Source organism: Anolis carolinensis, chromosome 1 (genome assembly GCF_035594765.1).
Source record: "Anolis carolinensis isolate JA03-04 chromosome 1, rAnoCar3.1.pri, whole genome shotgun sequence".
NCBI classification, from domain to species: Eukaryota; Metazoa; Chordata; class Lepidosauria; order Squamata; family Dactyloidae; genus Anolis; species Anolis carolinensis.
This window is the reverse complement of record NC_085841.1, coordinates 156,688,689-156,712,494: the sequence shown is the minus strand read 5'-3', so window position 1 is coordinate 156,712,494 and position 23,806 is coordinate 156,688,689. Positions and strand designations below refer to the sequence as shown.

Here is a 23,806-nt window from a genome sequence, read left to right as displayed (position 1 = left end):
GTATTATATCATGACTTCCACTGGCCAATAGTCTTTATCTTGCCTCTGCATATCCTTACATATCCCTGCTGCTGCTGTAGCTGCTCCAAACCTGAAGGAATATCTATCCCCCATTTAGTTAGCAGCCTTAAATATTTCAATCAACTTCATAGTGCTGCTACAAATTGGTAACTGGCGAACAAAACCCCATCTGTGTGCCAAAGACAGGGAGACTGGGACACTTAGGATATTAACCAAAGTAACTGACAAATGCCTAAACCAGACAAAAGCAGTCCTGGTAGTTACCTACATAATTGAATACCTGGTGCTCTGCCAGTCTGTTTTTGACATCTTGCAAAGGTATCTATGGATACAGTCTTGAACAGAACAATAGAATCAAGTGTTGGAAGGGGCTTCCTGCATCATTAAGTTGAACCTGCTGCTCAGTGAGAGATCTCTAGACCTAAACATCCCCAGCTGTCTAGTGTCTTTTTAAAGGTATTCAGAGAAGGAAGCCTCTAGGCCAGCGGTTCTCAAAGTGTGATCCACAAAACCCTTGGGGCTCAACAAAGCATGCTGAGGGGCTCCATGCTTCCCTCCTCCTCTTCCTCCTCCTTCTCCTCCTTCTCCCCTTCCTCTCTAAGCTTTCTCTCCTCTTTCCTGCTCCTCTCCCTCCTCCTGCCTTCCTTGTCACCAAAAGCCGTTTTCCCTTGGCCCGTCTGCTACCAAAAGTCAATCTCCCCCCTCCCCTTGCTGTCAAAAGCCTTTTTTTTGTCTTCCTTTTACACCCAGATCCTTTCCCCCTTGCCTTGCATGCTTCCAAAAACAATTTCCTCCCACCACTCAGGGAGTGCTTTGCTCCCTCTTCCTTATGACCTCATTTCAAATATTTAAACATGATGATCATGTCACCTCTCATCCTTCTCTTCTGCAGGCAAAACATCCCCAGCTCTTCAAGGTGCTCCTCATAGGGATTTATGGTCTCCGGTACTTTGATCATTTTGTCATCCTCCTCTGGACACGTTCGAGCTTGTCAGTATCTCTCTTAAATTGTGATACTCATAATTCATCATCATCCACAACAGTATACACTCACACACAGTCATCATGGCTGAAGAAAACACATAGGCATAGGCCATCATATCAGCCTGTTTTATTTTAAATGGTGAGTTTTATTGCATTACTATGACTTTGATCTTGTGAAATAAGGTGTCACAAAAAGGAACAAATCAAGACAAGGAATACATAATTTGTATCACCAGCAAGAAAGTGTGATGCCCTATGTAGAAAGAAATATCTATTGTGATAATTTGATTTCCCTCCCAGAAACAAGTTGGCAGTTAGGTGACTTATTGGGGAATTGGTCTTACATTTCTTCAGGAGTAATAGACCTACATTATATTGGTTCTCAATTACAGGTTTTTGAAATGAGTTTACTTGTGCAGAGTGCATTATAATATGGGAGATTACCATGTGTTCTAGGAGGGTCACATAATTAATGTTTCAGTAGAAGTAGGCCCATATCCAGAATATCCAAATGATTAGCCTAATTTTTCAAGAGACATATGGCCGCATTAAGAAATGTTGTTGCTGAAATCGCTGGTCTGATCAGAGCTTAAGCGTATGAACACATGTCCTGTATAATAACAGTCCCAAATATGCCTTAGTAAATTGAAATTGTGAACCTGGTGGACTCTTCTAGCAGATTTAAGCAGATGTGGAAAAACCTGGTGTACAATATGAAATAGACATCTTTCAGATTAAATAGGCCAAGAGTATTCATTGCATGATAATTGTTTACTACAACACTTGGGATTTTTAGATGTAGATGTGCTACATATACAGAAGAGATACAGTTGGCCTTCCATATCCACAGATTTCCCATCTATGCTTTCAGCCACCAGGAGTTCGAAATGTTTAAAAAATCCAAAATGCAAAATTTGATTTTGCCATTTTATACAGAGGATACCATTTTACTACACCATTATACACAATGGAGTTTGAGCACCTATGGATTTTGGTGTCCTTGGGAGATTCTCAAATCAAACCCCAGCATATACTAAGGGCCCATTGTACCCACATATATGCTCTGTTGACCTTTTTATAGGTAAACTGACATCATCCAATTCAGATGTCAAATTTCTAGCACAACAGATTTCCAGTATGTTTGCTAAATGAGGACTGCATTTAGGCTCACACTCTTCTTCGTTCCCCAACCCTTTCTTCTTCCCCACTCACATTTGGCTTATATCAGTGGTTCTCAACTCCTAGAAATCCCAGCCAGTTTACCAGCTGTTAGGATGCCTGGGAGTTGAAGATCAAAATGTATAGGGACCCACAGGTTGAGAAACACTGGCATATATAAACCTTTCTGCTTTATTGAAACTATGGTTTGCTATGGGAAACTGAGTTCACCACTCCCTACAAACCAAAACTTTTCATTTGAATAAATCCAGATTGGAGGTCATTCCAAACTATGACTGAACAAACCAGAAAATTCTGATAGGCGGACATCATTCTGAGCAGGTTGATAAGCTGCTTTCATTCTTAAAAATCATTTAGAGAACATAGACAGTTTAGAGGCAGTACTGAAATCTAAATATAGCACATTTTATTTCACATTGTTTACCTCATTACCCTGGTTGCGTTTAGGAAGAGCTTGAAAACCTGGCTCTTCACACTGGCCTTTGGATAAGGACCACCTATCACCATGACAAATCTTGTATCTGTGACCATTTCCCATCGGTTGCACTTTTGCTTTGTTAATTTTGATATAGCCACAGGGTCCATCCCATTCCAAGGTATTCTCTCATGTACTTGCAGCACTTTATCAACTACCTCATGTTTACAAATTTATGTGGCGCACTTTGCCAAGTTCATTTTTATGATTTTTATTTTTATGATTAAATTATGTTTTATTAATGTTTGCCATTTTACCCTTGCATGTTAATGTCTAATATTTTATATTTGCGCGTGGTTTTTGTTATTTGATGTATTTTATGTTTTTATTGTATTTGCTCGGGCTTGACCCCATGTAAGCCGCCCCAAGTCCCCTCGGGGAGATGGAGGCGGGGTATAAAAATAAAGTTGTTGTTGTTGTTGTTATGGTGCTTTAACTACCATTGTAACATTGTATGAAATCCTGGGATTTGAAGTGTAGGAGGGGAACTTCAAAATCTTAGCCAGTTAAAGTGGAATAATAGCACTATAACTGTATAGTATGGTAACAATTCAGATCCTTGCTTATTTTCTTCAGGCATAAACCCCGTTTTGCACATCCTAATTTGCTTAGCACTTAGTCTAACTTTTGTCCAATTATTTGTTTTGGAAATTAACATTCTGCCTGCTCAGTTATTGGCAATGCTAGTCTCTATGTCTCTTAAATAGTCATGTTCCTGAAAGTTGATTTTTATGAAATTGAATTTACCACTCATTCAAAAATCCAACCATTAAGAATCTGGTCTGTTTATGTTAATCTGTGGCAGTAGATGAAGTTATCAGACTTATGGTGGTGGCTCTCTTTAGTCAATGTAATCTTTAATAAATAAAGTAGTCTTTATCCGGTTTATTTTTGAATAGTCACCAAGTATCTGTGATTAAAAATGGTGTTGTAATTCAGTATTGGACTATATGTTTGTGCTGGCTTGAATAAAGTTGTTTGTTATATTTCAGTTTGTATCTTCAGACTCTCAGTATATTTTGTCAGTTTATTTACAAATAGATTACATTTATTCAGTTTCACTTTGTGTCTGGATCTGACTGATGGTGTTTTGGATGATTGAGGGCAGCCCTATGGGGCAGAAGAAGTCAAGGTGGTCTTTCAATCACTGTTCACAGTTTGGGTGAACAGATTATTCTACAACAGTTCTCAGTTATGGATTACACTATTCCTTCATTTCTGGTTAAACTCTAAATTCTTGCACTGAAGCCTTATCCAACAATGCAAGAAGTGATGTTAATTCACTCTGCTTTCAGTTTCACTACATAGGCGAATCTGATGTGTCTACACACCACAGATCTGCATTCAATCTCTGGTGATAGAAAATCTCCTAATGTGGTTGGATCTCCTTTGCTGTACTAGAATATATTTACACCCTCAGTGGCAAACTGGCATTTTCATGCTGGCTATGTTTAATAGCATTTCTTCAAATGCTATTAAAATGGAAAGAGAACGATTACATGTCACCAATACAGCCAACTTCATTGATATAATGTATAGATGCAATCATTACAGTATTTAGATCTGCAAGAAATCTGGTAGATTTTCACCTGTTAAATCACCAAAACTTTGGTATCTGCAATTTCAATTTCCTTCCTCTTTTCCAATGTCATAATTATGGGCCTTATCACACTAGAGAGAAAAAATCACTTGAAATCCGATTTTAATCTGCTTTTTCCCAAACAAACATATGTGGAATAGATTTTCACCCCAATTCCCTCTTATAAGCCTGGGGTATCTGTGGAATCCAGCTGGGATGCTAAGGATGAGGCAAGGTGGCCAAGAGCCCTTGCTATGCTGGAAAGGTGGTTGTTCATGATCTTCAGCTCTGCCAGAATGTCCCCTAAAGTGGCCGGTGCATGTTCAGAATATGGGCCCTGAAATGGAGGAGGCGAGCAAACAGATTCAGGGGGTTGCTGCTTGATGAATCCTGCCTGACCATTTTCAGACTCACTAAGCGTAGGCAGATACGTTTCTCCACATCTCTTCATGCTCTCAGCTGGGCCAGTCCCTCTGGGTGGCTGTTCCTCCTCCTTTCCATTCTTCAAAGTGGTCATCATAGATGCAAGGTGTGGAAGCCAGTCAACAAGATGGGGTGTGTAGTTGGGTGAAATGGGTACACCTGTGGGGGAATAACTGCTTGAATGGGCAGCTGAAGCAGACACAGTAGATGGCATAGTGGAAGAAATCCCAGGTTGCAAGGATGAGGTGGAAGCAGATGGTAGGTTCAGTGTACCAGAAGCTGATGTTTGGGTTGGTACTGAAGGGTTCAGTGTCATGTTGCAGTTGGGCAGTGATGGTGAAAAGACAGAGGTCACACATCCAAAAGGAGGGGATGGTGAGGGCGGAGCTGTGAGAGCTGCCGGATCTTCAGAAGATGATGGTGAGGCAGTGGCAGATGGAGTCTCTGGGGTGCAAGGTTCTGAGTCTGCAAGAGAAATAACCATAACTATGTACTGTTAGCAAAGGAACCCAAACACAAAGAGCAGAGATGGGATAGACAATCAACTGGAAATAAATTATGGCCCTGAAGAACTGGCTATTTCTGGGCCGGTGTTCCTTTTAGAGAAAAATCATGGTCTCCACTTCCCTTTCCTAAATCACCAGCAAAAGTAAGATTTACCAACTGAAAGGTGGCAAGTTTGAAGCCTGGTTGGGTTGAGCACCCGACTGTCAAACTCAGCTCACTATTTACCTAAGCCGTTCGAAAACAGCTTAGGGCTATAAGTAGAGAAATTAGGTTCTGCTAATTAAGTGGGGGAGTTATTTTACGACACCATAAAAGAAAATAACCAGAAATGCCAGTGCCCAAAAGAAAGGAGGACATCCTGATGGCTCTTTGTCATAGAGAATGGAGCAACATTGCCCCCTGTGGCTGAACTCTTGCACAACCTCCAAGGTACTGAAGCTGGACCTCAACACAACATACCTCCTTTCTGTCTGTCCTGTCTGTCTGTCCAAATGACACTGAGTGTTTGCCATGTATGTGTACTGTGATATGCCCTGAGCCCCCTTGGGGAGATAGGGCGGAATATAAATAAAGTGTTATTATTATTATAGTATATATATTATTTTATTATATATTCTCTTGCTTTAAACTGTGGAGAAACATGAGATATCTGCATAAATGCCTGCTTGTTAAAAGAAAAAAATAAAAACGGGGAAATAACTTCATCACACTAGGCAGGCAAATGGATATTGCAGTTGAACGATCACCACAGCAGATCCCTATTACACGATGCCCTGTGCATCCGGCTGTTGATCCTCCTCTTCCCCTTGATTCTCCCATCCCTTGCTATTGAAAAGTAAAACTCACCAGTAGCTTCCAATCCTGCATCATTCCATCACCTACCTTGGTGCCGGAGCAACTCCTGCTTTTGTAATGTAAAGTCAAGGGATGGAATTCTCTTCATCTCTCCTTTCTCCTCCCTGTTCTCATGCTATCTCTTCTACATTTATTTTGTATTTATTTTTCTTATTTCTGTTATTTTAAGTATTAGAATGGCTGAATTGCACTAAAAATAAAAATTAAGGACACAAGTAGTATTAAAAAACTGAGGTTGCAAGGATGTGCACAAATATGATTGTGGAACCAAGACTTGGAAGATTGATGCAATTGCAGAGAGGTGAAATACTAAAAGTGCTCAATACAGCATGTATCTGCCTGCCACTAAGACATGACTCTTCCCAAACAGAATTGCAACACCAAAGAACATTCAGGAGTTGGAAGAGGAGCACCACCAAACTTGAAAACAGCCAGCAGTAGTCTATGGAAACTAGAGGGTGAATGCCAGCAGATACAGTAAGGTCACCTAACTGTAGAGAATAATCATTTAGTACCATATTTTCTATTCTCGTTGTTGATTTTCTTTTGAAAATATGTAATAAATTCCTTATTGCACTGAAGTGGCACAATGGGTTAAACCCTTGTGTTGCTAAACTGCTGACCTAAAGGTTGGCAGTTTGAATCCACAGAACAAGGTGAGCTCCCACTGTTAGCTCTAGCTCCTGCCAACCTAGCAGTTCGAAAACATGCAGATGTGAGTAGACAAATAGGTACCGCTTTTGTGGGAAAAGACAAAAAAGATGCTCCAAGCAGTCATGCTGGCCACACAACCAGGAGGTATCTGCAGACAACGCAGACTCCTTGGTTTGGAAATGGGGAAGAGCACCTCCCCCAGAGCCAGAGATGAGCACTGCCTCCAGAGCCAGAAATGTAACAAGGCATTTAATGTTTGCCTCTGTCTGTTTATATGCTGTAATACGCTCTGAGTCCCCTCGGGGAGAAAGGTGGATATAAATAAATTATTATTATTATTATTATTATTATTATTATTATTATTATTAGGTGACTGCTTACTCAAATTAAAATTGTTCGATGCCATACTGTGCAGATCTTGTGTACTTTAATAATTTAATAGCAATTATAGCAAATATATTGTGTGTATTATATTTTGAAGATAAGGAATCTGATGATTTCCAATGATTTTTTTCAATTATGGAATCCAATGATTTTGGATTTTGGTGCCTCAAATGTTAGACCTGTTTCTGGGTATATCTGACCTGCTGATTGCAAAAATGGCACCACTTTCCCCCTATTAACTCTAGTTTTCGAGATACAGATGCCATCTACCAGTCACCATCTGCTCACCCTCAAAAAATCACAATAACCATATTTAAGAAACTAGAGCAGAAGTGATGTATCCAATGTGATTTTCTGAATCAGTGCCCCAAATAATTGCAGAAACAGGCTTGAAAACCAAGACACCATTTTTTGGTTGGGCTGTGTTTTCTCTAAAGTAGGATCATCCAGTTTCCATAACAGGAAACAAGCAGATGTACAATAATATTTCTCACTTTTGTGTGAGACAGCCTGGGGGGGGGATTAACAGGCAGAGCTGCAATTTATCAAAAGCCGTCTGAGAAGCAACTGAGAAATCAGAAGGAAAGGAACAGTTTTTCCTAAGTGCCAAATAATAAGGCAAAACACAATCAGCAAATCCCCTCTATTGGCATTTCAGCTAGTATTATGGCAATCTCTTGTCAGATCCCAGGGGAAAAAGACAAACGAGAAAAGACTAAAAGACAGAAAGAAATGAATCCACTACTTATTTTGCCCTAATTTTTCTTTGGAAGTACCCTCCCCTCACACAAATACACATTCCTATTTTCCTCATAAGGTCCAGAGTTGTCTCCACACATTTAAAATTGCATTTGAATTAGTCACACGAATGCTGTTTGCTGTAGAACATGTGTCTTTTTTCTCATTCAATCCCTACCCTTCACTGCAGTCTATCCAAAGTGCTGACGAATCCTTGTAAATGAAGATGTTATCGTTTGTTTAAAATGCAATCTTTTTTTGATTAGTGAGAGCAAGGTGAGCTACTTATGGGAAGAGGTTACAACTCAAGACAACATACCTCCATACAATCCTCTCTGAATTACACCCTCAGGCATACATCAGCCCACCACAGAGAATTGTTGGATGACCCAAGGAAATCTTTCCTAGATGGATAGAGCAAAAATCAAATGGCATTTAAAAAGATGAAACATGAACCAAGCAACTGATTTGACTCATCATGCTGAACGAGAAGGAAAAGAGTCGTATATTTCCAGTTACTGCTTGAAATCTAACCATTATTTGTACCTACTTGAACAAACAGTGGAAACCATTATTCAATATCTCTGAAAGAAAAAAAAACCATGATTCAGCATGGTAATGTTTCAGGGATGGTTATTAACTGCTGAAAAGCCACTGTACAAAGTGAGACAGCAGAAAGGCCCATTGACCTGAGATCAAACTGAAAAGATTAAAAAGAAAGAAGGTACAGAACGTGGATTCAGTGTTCCACATATTTTTTTAAAAAGGTAGAAGCATCTAGTCTCTAAAAAGGAGAAAGAGTGGTTTGTGAAAGATGGGGTGAGACTGTGATTGCTCATACAGTCTAGGTCTGGGTTTGCCTTTTGGTTTGTGGGAAACCGATTACTGTCTGGAACCCGGACTCATGGTCAGATATCAGCCCATTAACAGGTTGATTAATGAGCAATGCCATGCATATTACACCATCCAAATAAGAATTAAAGAATGTGAGTAAAAGCAGGCACACATCATTTAGACTGGCAACTGGCTTGGGTACATTTCTTTCTCATTTGGAAGCATCTCTTACAACCTCTTTACATGGACCGCCAGAATCGCCATGCATCATGGTGAATCGAGTGATCACCGTCGGGGTGTGTGTGAAACCTGTCATCCCTTGCCCCGCATCCCTCTGTTTAACAAATAGCTGATTCCACGGATGAAGCATCAACCATGCTGCTTTTCCCCATTGTCCTACCTGATGAGGTCCTTATATTTATCAAAGCACACAAACAAACTGCTAGTCTATCGAATAAGAGAAATGGAGAGTGCTGATCTTGGTTGGAAACACAGCCTGGGGGGGTTGTTGGACTCAGATTGGAGAGCAGGGATGAAATTTTAGGGGCATCAGACCTTTTTTGAGGGTGGTTAGAATCTTGGGCTCCAGGTTATGTTACAATTTAGCATTAGATTGGCCAGTTTTGATTGAGAGAGAGGTGGTAATTCATGAAAAATATAAATGGTATTATGGTCCCCACCATTGTGAAAAAGTGATAGATACATCTTTATCTCTCTTGAAGTTCATTCATTATTTTTCCTTAATCATCATAACCAGTTTGTTCATTTTAGCACAAATCTTTGTCAACCATTCTCCTAATGGTAGGCTAATTGGTTCCTTTCATCTCTGAGTATTGACTATTCTAATTTCAGAATATTGTAGTAGACTTCCATGTTTTCTTCCTAGTTAATCGTCAAGCATTCCCAATAAATAAAACCCTAGTTTCATCATGAAATTCACCTTAACAATCTCTTCCAACATCATGTGTCCAATATTTCTAGGTCTTTTTGCAAAATCACCATATATGGTAAAAATATGATATTCAAAGAGGGAACAGAGAGGGTTATCCTTTATGAGAGAAAATGTGGGTGAATGCTTTAAAATTTATTCTAAACTAGCTGTGCCCGGCCACGCATTGCTGTGGCGAAGTCTGGTGGTATGGGAAATAAAGTATTGAGGAATTGGTGGTAGTTAAGGTAAAGGGTAAAGGTTTTCCCCTGACATTAAGTCCAGTCATGTCCGACTCTGGAGGTTGGTGGTCATCTCCATTTCTAAGTCGAAGAGCTGGTGTTGTCCGTAGACTCCTCCAAGGTCATGTGGCATGACTGCATGCAGCGCCGTTACTTTCCCGTCGGAGCAGTACCTATTCATGTACTCTCATTTGCATGTTTTTGAACTTTAGGGTTGGCAGAAGCTAGGGCTAACAGTGGGGGCTCTCTCTGCTCCCCCAGTTCAAACCTACGGCCTTTCGGTCCAGAAGTTCAGCAGCTCAGCGCTTTAACAAGCTGCGTCATCAGGAGATATTATTTCCTAAAGGTTGTGAATATACAATATTTCTGTTGGGGTTTTTTTGTCTGTTGTAGGCAAGTATGAATGCTGCAATTAGGGGAAATGATTAGAATGTAATGGCCTTGCAGCTTTAAAGCCTGGCTGTTTCCTCCCTGAGTGAATTTTTTGTTGGGAGGTGTTTGCTGGCCCTGATTGTTTTCTGTCTGGAATTTCCTTGTTTTCAGAGTGGTGTTGTTTGCGATATTTTATGTGCTTGTACTCTCTGTGGCCCTCAGAAAACAGAGGATTTGCCAGACTTTGGTGATGGGAATAGTTTGTTGGGAGGTGTTAGCTGGCCCTGATTGTTTCCTGTGTGGAATTCCCCTGTTTTTAGAGTGTTGTTCTTTATTTAGTGTTCTGATTTTATTATACCACAGTAATTTTTATATATTCTGATTTTAGTGTTTTTGAATACTTGGAGGCAGATTGTATTCATTTTCATGGTTCACAGCAACATAATAATAATAATAATAATAATAATAATAATAATAATAATAATAATAATGGTGATCGGTACATTGGGTGCCATGCCAAAAGATCTCAGCCGGCATTTGGAAACAATAGACATTGACAAAATCACGATCTACCAACTGCAAAAGGCCACCCTACTGGGATCTGCACGCATCATCCGAAAATACATCACACAGTCCTAGACACTTGGGAAGTGTTCGACTTGTGATTTTGTGATATGAAATCCAGCATATCTATCTTGTTTGCTGTGTCATAATAAAATAATGATAGTAATAATGACTTTGGTAATTCACACTGCTTCACTCCCTTTTCAGCTTCCTTTCTGGAAGAATCCTCTCTTGGGAGGTGTTAGCTGGCCCTGATTGTTTCCTTTGTGGAATTCCTAATTTCCCTACTTTCTGAGTGTTGCTCTTTATTTATTGTCCTGGTTTTAGAGATTATATTGTTCTGTATTATTCTACCACAGTAATTATTTCATATTACAGTAGAATCTCACTTATCTAACATTCGCTTATCCAATGTTCTGGATTATCCAACGCAGTCTGCCTGTTAGTAGTCAATGTTTTTGTAGTCAGTGTTTTTAATTAACTGTGATATTTTGGTGGTAAATTTGTAAATACAGTAATTACTACATAGCATTACTGCGCATGGAACTACTTTTTCTGTCAAATTTGTTGTATAACATGATGTTTTGGTGCTTAATTTGTAAAATCATAACCTTATTTTATTTATTTATTTATTTCGTGTCAAAAGCATTGTACATTTCAAATAATGGAAATAAAAATAAAAATAAAAAAAATTAATTAAAAAATTAAGGGGGACACGGAAAGAGCCTCCCCGAAGATTGAGTGAATTCAGTCGGGCGTCCCCTGGGCAACGTTTCTTGTAAGCGGCCGATCTTTCCAAACCCAAAAGCATTGGATGAATGGATGAAATCATAACCTAATTTGATGTTTAATAGGCTTCTCCTTCATCTCTCCTTATTATCCGACATATTCGCTTATCCAACGTTCTGCCGGCCCGTTTATGTTGGATAAGTGAGACTCTACTGTATTTTACATTGCAATAGCAGCAATAGCTGACATAATGGAAGTGAACAAGTTGGTCTACCCACAGTTAGCAGGCAAAGCCTAAGGTGTGAGGTGGGGTAGGAAGAGGATTTGACCTGGATTGCAGGTGAAAACCGAGGAAACTGGAAACTGTTGTGTCTACTACTGACTGGTTCCTCTAATCCAGTGGTTCCCAACCTTTGGGCCTCCAGGTGTTTTGGACTTCAATTCTCACACTTCCTAACAGCTGATAAACTTGCTGGGATTTCTAAGAGTTGAAGTCCAAAACACCTGGAGGCCCAAAAGTTGGGAACTACTGATCTAATCCAAGCCCTGCCAAAGAAATCATGGAACAGGAGCAATGACAAGAAGCAATGTCATTGTTAGACCTTGGACTTTATATGAACAAGACTGTGTCTGATGACCAAGTGAAAGCTCAATTAGTGCAAACTCCGCCGACTCCATTGCCAGGATATGTATTTCCTATGGATAAGAAGAGGCATCTAAGATTTCAACTCAAATGGTTCAGAAGATTTCCCTGGTTAGTCTACTCATTTCATGCACAAGGTGCATCCTGTAGGTACTGTGAAGTTGGGGGTAAAGGTGTTTATCAGCAGCTTGGTGCATTGGGTGCTAAATCATTGGTGCAATGGGAAAATACAACAGAAGTTTTCAATAGACACCAACAAACAGAGTATGATCAGAATAACTTGTGCTTGGCTGAAAACTTCTTGCTAATTTACAGTGGAAAATGTCTTGATGTAACCCGTCATCATGTTAAAGGAAATAAGAAGAAAGCAGAAAGAAACAGAAAGAAACTTCTGGTAGTTGTGGAAACTATTCTCCTTTGTAGCCGACAAGAACTGACTGAAAGAGGGAGCAATGATTCAGGAGCTGTTACCTGTGAAGAACCTTTGCATAATTATGGTAATTTCAGAGCCTTGTTGAGATCTCGTGCCAGATCAGGAGACACTGACCTCAAAAGTCATCTTGGGGGGAAAAGTTTCAACCTCTCCCAATTTTTTTTCTTCTGACTAAGGGCCTGGTAGGTGCAGCTCTCTCCCCCTGCCCACTGATTTTTCTACCTGGGGAACAGAGGCTTGTGGTCTTCCCCCATGTTCAACAGAAGGTGGAAAGAACCTCACAACAACCTTGCAGTAGTGGCCAGGGAGATGGCGCTGCAGTTGGTCAGTTGGTCTTCAGGAGAAGACATTGGGCAGAGAGGGAATTGGCCACTGCCTCTTGTACATATAGTGGCAGCAGTGTGAATAGTATTCTGCTCATGAAATATGAAAAATGGCAGTGAAAATTCAGGTTGCATATATAAAAAGGACGTGGCAGCCCTGCCAACTCTGGCTGCTATATCTGTATCAAATACAACAAAACTGCATCTTTGATCCCATCCTGAACATCACAATAAATAAAACTTCACATGGAACATAGAACATAAATTTTAGAGCTGTTTTTTAAAAAGTCAGCAATTAACAAATAAATCAACAAAAATAATCCATCTCTGCATTGCCAAAACTAATAGTGCCTCCTAAATCAATCCCATAAAATGTGTATGCATTTCCTCTTGGATACGGATGAGAGTACAAATCACACATGAGAGATGTCCATCGCATTACTTAGACCCCTTATGAAATGATTTCTTTCCTAGAGTGAACTATGAAGAACCTGACTAAGGATGGCTGCTTAGGGAATTTACTGTGGCCTCATTTACTCCGCTTTACAACACAGTTTGCATTGTATGGTCAGTGAAAACTCATATTATGCAGTTTAATTGCATTGAACTGCATTATATGAATCTACACTGTCCATATAATGTAACTTTCTGGGAGACTTGCTGTTGGAATCAGTGGTATTTTTCATAGATCACAATAATGTTCTTACATGTCAAAGTGAAATGGAGGAAAGACATAGGTTCAGGTTAATTTTAAAATGATTTGAAATAAGCTGATATTTTTGTAATAGATGCATAACCAGAATATTTAATTGATAACAACAGTTTTTGACATGTATCAGTATTATCTGAAAAAAGGAAAGAGAGACAGACTAAAGCTCCGTGTATCTAACAGTGAAAATTCAAGTTCTGATAATTAAAGATAAATAAAGTATAAAGCAAAAATTCATAGTCCATCTGGCATGTGAGAAAATGTATTTCTATCATCTACACTTCATGCATTTCTCTTGAAGACTTTAATTTGTTTTAAGCTAAGGGATCAAGCATTCTTCATACAACTTTCTCAAATATGTGAGGAGTACCCACCAGGCGAGGACCACCAGCAATTTTTTATGATTTCTTTGCACTACAAATATTTGGCAGAACTCAAATCACTCAACCAAATAAACCCATGCATTCATCTGCAGTTTTAACGTCTCTCCCAAGTATTTTTTGGGTTTCTTCCCAAAATAACTGATGGTCATCATATTCCAATATCAAAAGAAAATATATTCCCATTCTGAGTTTCACTGCCATCCGTTATTTAAAGACAGAGCACACCTTTTCATAACCATCCAGGTGAATATATGAAGAAATTTTATACTGAGGCCCCTTCTACACTGCCATATAATCCAGATTATCAAAGCAGACAATCCACATTATCTGCTTTGAACTGGATTATATGTGTCAATCTTGCCTTTTATGGCAGTGTAGATAGGACCTTAGCCAGCACTGTCAACTTCAACGACGAGTTGCTGTGAATTTTCTGGGCTGTATAGTCATGTTCTAGAAGCATTATCTCCTGACATTTCACCCACATCTATGGCAGGCATCCTCAGAGGTTGTGACGTCTGTTGGAAATTATGCAAGTGGGGTTTAACTTCAATGTCTTCCCATAGTTTCCAAGTGGAAGTATTGCTAATGGTCAAACTAGATATTTTAAATTGCTTTAATTTTCTTAAACCCAGTTTACTTACATGCTACTATGAGGTACAGGAGAGGTTACAAATATTTTGATCAATAAATGACATGAAATAAATAATATATTTAAAGTATTTAAGGAGATACTAAAGTGGTGAAAAATATTTTTTGCCATGTCACATAGAACCATAGACTCATAGATTTGGAAGAGGCCACCAAGTTTAATTCCATTCTGCCATGCAGGTACACTCAATCAAAGCACCCCTAACAGATGGTCATTCAGTCTTTGCTTAAAAAATCAATTGAAGGAGACTTCGCCATGCTCCAAGGCAGCAGCATATTCTACGGCCGAAAGGCTCTTACTGTCAGGAAGTTCTTCCTCACGCTTAGCTGGAATCCATTTTCTGGCAGTTCAAATCCATTACTCCATAGTATTATTTGTCTCCCGAGCAGCTGAAAACAAGTTTGCCCCCAGCTGAATGTGATTTTCCTCACCTCTGTATCTTACATTAATTATGTTTTATCAGAAGGTAGACACGTGGTTGTAAACATTTGGTGGCTGAAGCATGTATACCTAGGGAGCTCCTATTGTGGAAAGGGACACCAGTAAATTTTAGAGAATCCATATTCCCATTAACATCTAGGTTGACTTTCTGTTTCTTAAAACCAGAGGTCACCGATACTAGGATACACCAAATATCACCAACTATGTTTTGTTAGTGGAGACTTTTAATAGCATAATTTGTTTTCTCCATCTGTCCAATCCCTGACCATTCATGCCATTGTATTGACATCTCCGGCCCATCCTCTGTTCAGATATCAGTCAGCAAGCCAGCTCCTTAAATCAAGAAATAGTTTTCAGATCTACAGAGATACTCGCAAGAACATATCCGCAAGCAAGAGTTCAAAAGTGGCAGGCTAAAATGCAGAACCTCAACCCGTGGCTGATGCCAGATAAGAGGCTCCCTCCTGGGCACACAGAAGACTGGGCAACTTGGAAGGTGCTGAAGAGACTGCTTTCTGGCACCACGAGGCACCGAGCTAATCTTCAGAAATCAGGCTACAAAGGGGAGTACACGACATGCGAGTGTGGAGAAGAGCTAACCACAGACCATCTATTACAATGCAACCTGAGCCCTGCCACATGCACAAGAGAGGACCTTCTCACAGCAGCACCAGAGGAACTCCAAGCAGCCAGCTACTGGCCAAAGGACATTTAGTATAATGCCAAGAATTTAATTTTGTTTCTGGGTTTTTTAAATACATAATAACTGTAATCTCAATTCATTTCTGACATGATAAATAAATAACATGCCATGTTGGTGGTTCTTTGGATCAAAATATGCAGAGGAGGTAAAACTCTTTGGATCATGGTACTTTTCCAGCCCTCCTCCCCCCCCCAGTGTCACACATGCCTGCTGCAAGGCACTCTTAATCTTCCTGACCAGAGAAGACATTCTTGATATGGTGATATCAGTGGAAATCAATAACATAGTTAGAAAAAAGGCAAAGTTGAACATGCCCTACAAGGTATACCTGTGGCCCAATGCATATAAAGCATTTAAGGAAAACATAACTTTTGCGTATTTTGGTGTGGAAAAGCTATGTGAATCCTAGGTTACCTGCCTTGATTTCAGGCTAGTTTTGCTCATGGAAAGTCCCGTAATCAACTTTGGCAAATGACAGAAATGAACACTGGTACTGGTGACAACAACAATTTTATGGGTACACCACAAACACACACACACATACATGAACAGATATATTTTAAATAGTTTTGAAAATGAAAAAATGAAGACATTAGGTCAGGAGACACGTATTTTAAGCTGACGTTTTGTGGCTTTGAATGCCAGAATAGAGTGGCAGTGCTGAGAAGCTAAAGTACACAGGCGTTAATTCTCATGGAGACCAGTGGGGAAATTTTCTTAGTTTAAGTGAGTGCTGGATTAGAACTCAGGTGCACTCTAGTGCATTAGTGTTTCATCAAAGGCTGGAGACTTTAACATTACATTTTAGGAATAAATGGCAGGTAGTGTTACACTCGGCTTAAAGAACACCTTTACAATATATGAGCAGCATATTTTAAAATTTCTCTGGTTCTACCCAAGATATATATGACAATTCATTCTTCTGTCAGCTGGCCTAAACTTTGACCAGGAACACTGGAGCCCCTTCAACTCAGCTATACAAAATCCACATTGAACTGGATTATATGGTAGTGTGGACTCAGATAATCCAGTTCAAAGAAGATATTGAGAATTATCCACCTAGATATTCAGGGTTATATGACTGTGTGGAAGGGCCCTAATAAACCACATTCAGTGACTTTTGTGAACAAATAGGGCAGCAGTATTGTTCAAATGTAACACAATTTAGAGATTCCTGCCGCAGATCTCATCAGAAAATACAAGCAAGGACCATACTCTCCAAAATGCCCCAAACTGGTAGAGACTGTGCCAATTAATCCTTTCCCATCCCATTCTTTCAGCTGCTTTAAAAATGTTTGTTTCTCTTTCTTCCTCTCAATTCCTCCCTTTGTTCTCAGTTTACTTCTATTATTATCAACTCAATAGGAAGGACAGCAAAGGGGGGTGACCAAATTCAACTCAGGGAGAGGGGCAGAGAGAGAGAGAGAGAGAAGAGAAGAAAGAACGAATCTTCCCTATAACTCGGACAGAGGGCACTTTCAGACAGCGTCATAATCCGGATCAAAGAAGCAGGGCTCAGGATCTTGAGCATTTGTGAAAACTTCCAAACTTATGAGGAAACAATTCCAACATTTAAAGTAACAGCGGCAGCAGCAGAAGCAATAATGCGAAAGAGGAAAAAATGCACTTTGGCTGTACTCAATGTCTTTCTCTGACTGCTAGCAAAAGTGTACTGTTGGGCAAGTCCACAAAGGAGAACCGAGCCATAGGAAAACACTACCTCCAAATATTCTCCAAAGGTCACATCACTGGCACAGCTGAAAACATGTATACAGGAGTCCTGAGCACATCTGAAAAGGCGCACCTGTGAGACATGCCCCACCTCCTCCAAGATGAACCGAACCACCTAAACTGGCCTCTACAGGCCAATGGGTATTCTATGACAGTCATCAGAAGAGCTGCAAGACTAAGAACAAGCTAAGAGAGTAAAGACAAAGATCCACCTAGAGGAAAAGTATTCTTACCATACATCAAGGGAACCACTGACTGCATAGGGAAGCTAATGAAGAAACACAACCTACAAACTATCTACCGACTCACCAAGAAAATTCAACAAATGCTATGTTCAGCAATGGACAAGAGGGATCCTCTCACCTCTGCAGGAGTTTACCCTGTACCATGCAGCTGTGGACAGGTCTACATAGGGACCACCAAACGCAGCACCCGAACATGAAAGACACTGCAGACTAACTCAACCAGAGAAGTCAGACATAGTAGAACACTTGTTAAACCAACCTAGAAGCAGAATATTATTTGAGAACACAGAAATGCTGGCTCACTTTGACAACCATCATATCAGACCACACAAAGAAGCCATTGGAATCCACAAGCACATGGACAATTTCAACTGAAAGAAGAAAATCATGAAAATCAACAAAATCTGGTTACCAGTATTAAAAAAAAATACCAGAATCAAGAGAGTAAATAAAGAACACCACGCAGAAGGACAGGTTGCTCACCTGTAACCATGTTTCTTCGAGTGTACTCTGTGAATTCACACTAATGGAGAGGCTGCGCCTGCGCAGGTCCCAACGGAAACTCTTCCCAAGCTGAAGTTCAAATTTTGGCGGTAGCCACGCCCCTCCGTCCCCGGAGGGCATATAAGGCAGCCCTCGGCGTCTCCTCCCCAGTTCCTACGCCGCTAAGGCAACGAGAAAGGAAGAGGGTTTGCCAGAGGGGAAGGAAGGGCGGGCTTGTGTGAATTCACAGAGTACACTCGAAGAAACATGGTTACAGGTGAGCAACCTGTCCTTTTTCTTCGTGTACTCTGTGAATGCACACTAATGGAGACTAGCAAGCTTAGGTCTTGGAGGCGGGCTAAGCAAACCCAGACAATGAGAAAAACTGTCCAAACATGTGTTTATTAACATCAAAACATGGTCCGAGGACCCAAAGAGTATTGCATCAACACACGCCAGACACCGAGAGCAGCCCGGTAAGGCATGATATAACCCTGTAAGAGCACATGTGCACGTGGGAACATCATTTCCCAAAGGGGGAAAGGCATTTGTAAATAAGGCACAAATTGTCAAAAGAGCAGTGCAAACATGTAACGGACAGGAGAAACACAAGAAAGGGTTGCATGAGAATAAACACCCGCAGAGAAGTCATAAATGCATAAAGTTAAGACAGGCAAGAAGATAAAACTGCCCTAGCAAAGGCTGAATCCTTCAGAGTTCTTTGGTCTACCCTATAGTGGGACACAAATGTAAGGGGGTTGGACCAGATCGCTGCCCTGCAGATGGAGTCCAGGGGAATGCCCCTCAGGAAGGCAGTCGACGTGGAGAGGCCTCTCGTCGAACGCGGGCGAACCGACGGAGGAGGTGGGCGTTTGGCCAGTTCATAGGCCAGTTCAATGGCCTGAGCAATCCAATGGGATAGTCTTTGTGAAGAGATAGGATTCCCCAGCTTATCTGTAGCATGGGCCACGAAAAGTTTAGGGGTCTTACGAATGTCCTTAGTACGGTCCCGGTAAAAGAGAAGTGCTCTACGCACATCAAGGAGGTGCAGTCTCCGTTCAAGGGGAGACGAGGGGTCTGGAAAGAAGGCAGGAAGGACAATGTCCTGGTTAAGGTGAAAAGCCGAGACCACCTTGGGAAGGAAGGTGATGTCCGGACGGAGAACGGCGCGGTCGTGATGAAACGGAGGTAAGGCTCATCGACCCGAAGGGCGGTCAGCTCCGAAGGCCTGCGCGCTGAAGTTATGGCCACCAGGAAGGCAACTTTCCAAGACAGGAGACGAAGGTCGGTCGAAGCCAATGGTTCGAAAGGAGAAGCAGTGAGCTGGGAAAGGACGAGCTCGAGGCTCCAACCCGGAGTGGGAGGCTGAGACGGCGGGCAGATGTTATTATAGCCTTTTAAGAAGGTTTTGACAAGGTGATCGGAGAACAGCGATGGTCTACCATGTTGTTGAAAACACCAGGATAGAGCGGCCAGGTAAGATTTCATAGAGGCAAGAGAAAGTTTCTGATCTGCCAGAGACATGAGGAAGTCCAGCACGATCGGTATCGAGGTTGGGAAAACAGTAATTTTTCGAGAACGGAGAAAGGAACGAAAGCGAGAAATCTTATAAGTGTAGGCCTTGGTTGTAGCCGGCTTGTGAGCTGCGCGGAGGACCTCCTGCAGGTTCTGCGGGAGGGAAGTCAGGCGAGAATCCTCCAAGCAGTGAGATGTAGAGAGGAGAGATCCGGGTGCAGGATCTGGCCGTTCTCCCTGGACAAGAGATGAGGTAGAAGGGGCAGAGTGAAGAAGGTCGCATTGGAGAGGCGAAGAAGAGCCGGGAACCAAGATTGACGGGGCCAGGCTGGAGCTATCAGGATCGCCGACATCGGTACCGACCGGAGTTTTTGCAGGACCTTCGGTATGAGAGGAAAAGGCGGAAAGAGATAGATCGGTTCCGCCGACCAGTCTAGAAGGAAGGCGTCTCCCAGGCAGCCCGGAGAGGAGGATGGGGGAAGTCTCGCACCGTACCGAGGCAGTTGAGCGTTCTGAGGAGAGGCGAAAAGGTCCAGAGTGGGAAAAACCCCATTTGAGAAAAAGAGAAAGAAGAGTCTCGGGATCGAGCATCCACTCGTGGGAGGAAGTCGTCATCCTGCTGAGGGCGTCTGCCAAGTTGTTTTGGATCCCGGGAAGGTGAATCGCCGAGATCAGAATGTTGCGGGCTATGCACCAATACCACAGCTGGGAGGAGAGAAGCATCAGCTTCCTTGAGCCCGTGCCGCCCTGTTTGTTGATGTAAAAGACTGCTACTGTGTTGTCTGATTGGATGAGGACCGATCTTTGGGAGATCAGGCGGGAGAAGGCTTTTAGAGCCTTGAAGATGGCAAGGAGTTCGAGGAAGTTTATGTGATTGGCCTTCTCGGAGGGAGACCAGAGGCCTCGAACAGTGAGACCTTTCATGTGGGCTCCCCAGCCGAAATTGGAAGAGTCTGTGGTTATGGTGGTGGCGGGGGGAACCGGGTGGAACGGGAGACCCCTGCAGACGTTGGAGAGGGACTTCCACCAGAGAAGCGACCGCCGAACATGGGACGGGACCGAAAGAAACCTCGAATTGGGGTGGCGAAACGGCTTGAAAACGTCTATGAACCACCTCTGCAAAGTCCGGAGATGGAGCCTGGCGAACGGGGTCGTGAGGACTGTGGAGGCCATGTGGCCGAGGAGAACCTGGATGGACCGAGCCCGAACCCTCCGGTGGGTCTCGCAAAAGGTGATTTGTTGCCGAAGGGCCAGAAACCTGTCTAGCGGAAGAGAGACAGTCTGAGCGATTGAGTCGAACAGAGCGCCGATGAAGCGGATTTTGTTCGACGGGGTGAGGTGAGATTTTTCGTGGTTTAGCTGGAGACCGAGGGATTTTAGAAGAGAGAGAGTGTAGTCGACGTGACGTCGGAGGAGGGCAGGGTCGGATTCGACCAGAAGCCAGTCGTCTAGATAAGGGAAGACTGTGATTCCTTGGAGTCGGAGGTGGGCCGCCACGACAGCGACGACTTTGGTAAAGACCCTTGGGGCCGTAACGAGGCCAAAGGGTAAAACGGTGAACTGGTAGGTCTGGTCGAGAACTTTGAAAGAGAGGAAGCGCCTGTGGTTCTCCCGAATCGCCACGTGGAAATAGGCGTCTCGAAGGTCTATAGATACGAAGAAGTCTCCGCGCTGCAGCATCGGGAGGATGGAGGCGATGGAGACCATCCTGAACTTGGTTGGACGTATGAAGGCATTGAGCATGCGTAGGTCCAAAATTGGGCGGAGGCCCCCACCCCTCTTCGGGACCGTAAAGTACCTGGAGAAGTAGCCTTGAGGGTCCTGTACCGATGGAGAAGGCCGAATAGCCCCTTTGGCGAGAAGGGCGTCGACCTCTGCGAGAATTTCTTGAGAAGGGTTGGAGAGAAGGACCTGACCCGTGGGCGGGAGTTCCTCGAACTCTAAGGCATAGCCTTCTTGGACAATTTTGAGAACCCAGGCATCTGAAGTAATAGATTTCCACCGGTGAAAGAAGGGAGCCAAGCGATCTAGAAAGAGACCAGGAGGTTGATTCGGAGAAGAGGAGAGGAGCTGAGGAATGAGAGCTGCATCGGTACCGTAAGAAGAGTCTTCGGAAAAAGAGATGGCGTCAGGAGCGCCGGGGAGGTTGACCAGCGGTGGGGGTGGCCCGGCCGCGCTGTCTTTGCGGTTGGGCAGCGCGACGGGGCTGTTGACGGTTGTTGTTGTTCGATACCGAGGGACGCCTGAAGGATTGCTGGCGGTAAGAAGGAGGCGGGAAGCGTCGAAAGCGTTGAGGAAACCACTTGGTGCGGTGAGCTTGGGGTTGATCACCGCATTTGGTGGCCAGTACTTTAAAGTCATGGTTGGTTTTAAGCTTGTCGTCGGTGCCAGAGTTAAACAGGCCCATGGCGTCGAAGGGGAGGTCCTCGATGACCTGCCTCGAGGAGGAAGACAAACCGGACGACCTCAACCAGGCGTGGCGACGAATGGCGATGGCGTGGGCAATCATCTTGCCGGCCGTGTCTCCCGTATGCTTAGCCATCTGGATTTGATGATGAGCTAATGAATCGGCCTCTTGTTGTAGGGTGGACATAACCGACCGGTCTTCGTCGGACAACTTTGAAAAGAAGGGTTGAGCTTTTTCCCAAAGGATTTGCTGGTAGGCCCCCATACAGGCACCATAGTTCGCCATCCTACAAAGCAGAAGGGCTCCGGAGTAGAGCTTCCTTCCGACCGCGTCGAATCTCTTGCCTTCCCTGTCTGCAGGGGTGGTGGATTCACGACCGGAGGACTGAGAGGCTTTAACAACCATGGAATTTGGGTCGGGATGGTGCTTAAGCCATTCTAAAGTATCGTCGTCCGTACGATACCAGGTCTCGATTCTCTTCGAAGTAGGAGGGATCGAGGAAGGAGTCTTCCACGAAGACTGGATGACATCTAGGAGATAAGGCAAAAACGGCAGGAGCGTGGCCGGAGGGGCCTGGGCTTGGACCCGTTTGAAGACCGGGTCAGTTACTGCCTTGGAAGTCTGTTTGATTTCTAGACCCAGGGCATCCGCCATTCTAACCATTTGTTCGGAGAAAGCCCGAATGTTGTCGGTAGGCGAAGGAGGGTCCACCTCATAGGCATCATGAGGAGGAGAGAGATCAAGGCCCAAGGATACCACCGAGGCCGAGAGAGCGGAATCAGGACGATCTATATCAATCTCATCGTCCCCAGCCCCTTGAGGGGACTGAGGGGGAGATGACAACACAGTCTCTGGGGGCGGCAAAACTTGAAGAGCAGGAGGCATCTGCGGCCGAGTTTCTTTGGAGGCCGAGGCCTGGGCCGCTCGAGCCAGGCGAGTGGTTTGTCTACCCCGTTCCGGTGTCGAGGTTGGGGGAAAAAGCTGTTGACGGGACGAGCGCTGAGAAGCAGCAGGTCGAGGAGATGGCACCCTGACCACTGTCTGAGTGGAGTGGTGGGGTGAGTCCTGCAATTCGCCCTCCGAAAGTTGTTGAGGAGAAGGTTGGCGAGGTCGCTGAGCTGGAGCGATCGGAGAGGATCTTCTAGAAGAAGTTGCCGAAGAAATGGCGCCCATCTTGGAGGAAGCGGAAGAGGAAGAGCGTTGAGTTGCCCTCTTCTTAGCGAGCGGTTGTTTTGATGGAACCCTCAGGGATTTACCCGGCGTGGGAGGGACCATAGCTGAGTCGGATTGGGACCGACGAGCTTCCTCGTGAGCTCTTTTAAGGGCGATCTTCATCGCAGAAGACGACGGAGGAGCCCCGAGGTGGGAACGGGCCGAGGATACGGAGGCCACCGAGCTCGATGTCGAGGAAGGGCCGACTCGACCAGAACGTGTCGACACCGTAGCCGTGGTGAGAGTGCACGGTGGTTTGGCGGTCTTAGACGACCTGGAGGCTCTGGACGCCCTAGACGAGGCCGAGGGAGCTTTAGCTGTTGAAGCCGACATCGCTGTCGGATTAAGCGGCGGCTTCGAGCCCGAAGTCGACGGAGCGGGTTCAGGGGCAAGCGACTTTTCGTAGAGCGCCGCTCTAAGCCTCGCGGCTCTATTCTTTCTAGCCTGGGCCGTTAGGGCCA

The 23,806-nt window shown here is 43.4% G+C and overlaps 1 protein-coding gene across 3 annotated transcripts in view; it reads right to left on the bottom strand.

Annotated features, from left to right (window-relative positions):
- Nucleotides 1-595: 595 nt before the first annotated feature.
- The window catches only part of runx2 (RUNX family transcription factor 2), a 250,911-nt gene continuing 227,700 nt past the window's right edge, over nucleotides 596-23,806 (bottom strand). For all 3 annotated transcript variants that reach the window (XM_062957011.1, XM_008116687.3, XM_016996300.2), the window contains one exon: nucleotides 596-5,126. In XM_062957011.1, coding sequence (XP_062813081.1) covers nucleotides 4,420-5,126 — 707 coding nt within the window. In that variant the 3' untranslated portion in view covers nucleotides 596-4,419. The remainder of the gene's footprint in view (nucleotides 5,127-23,806) is intronic.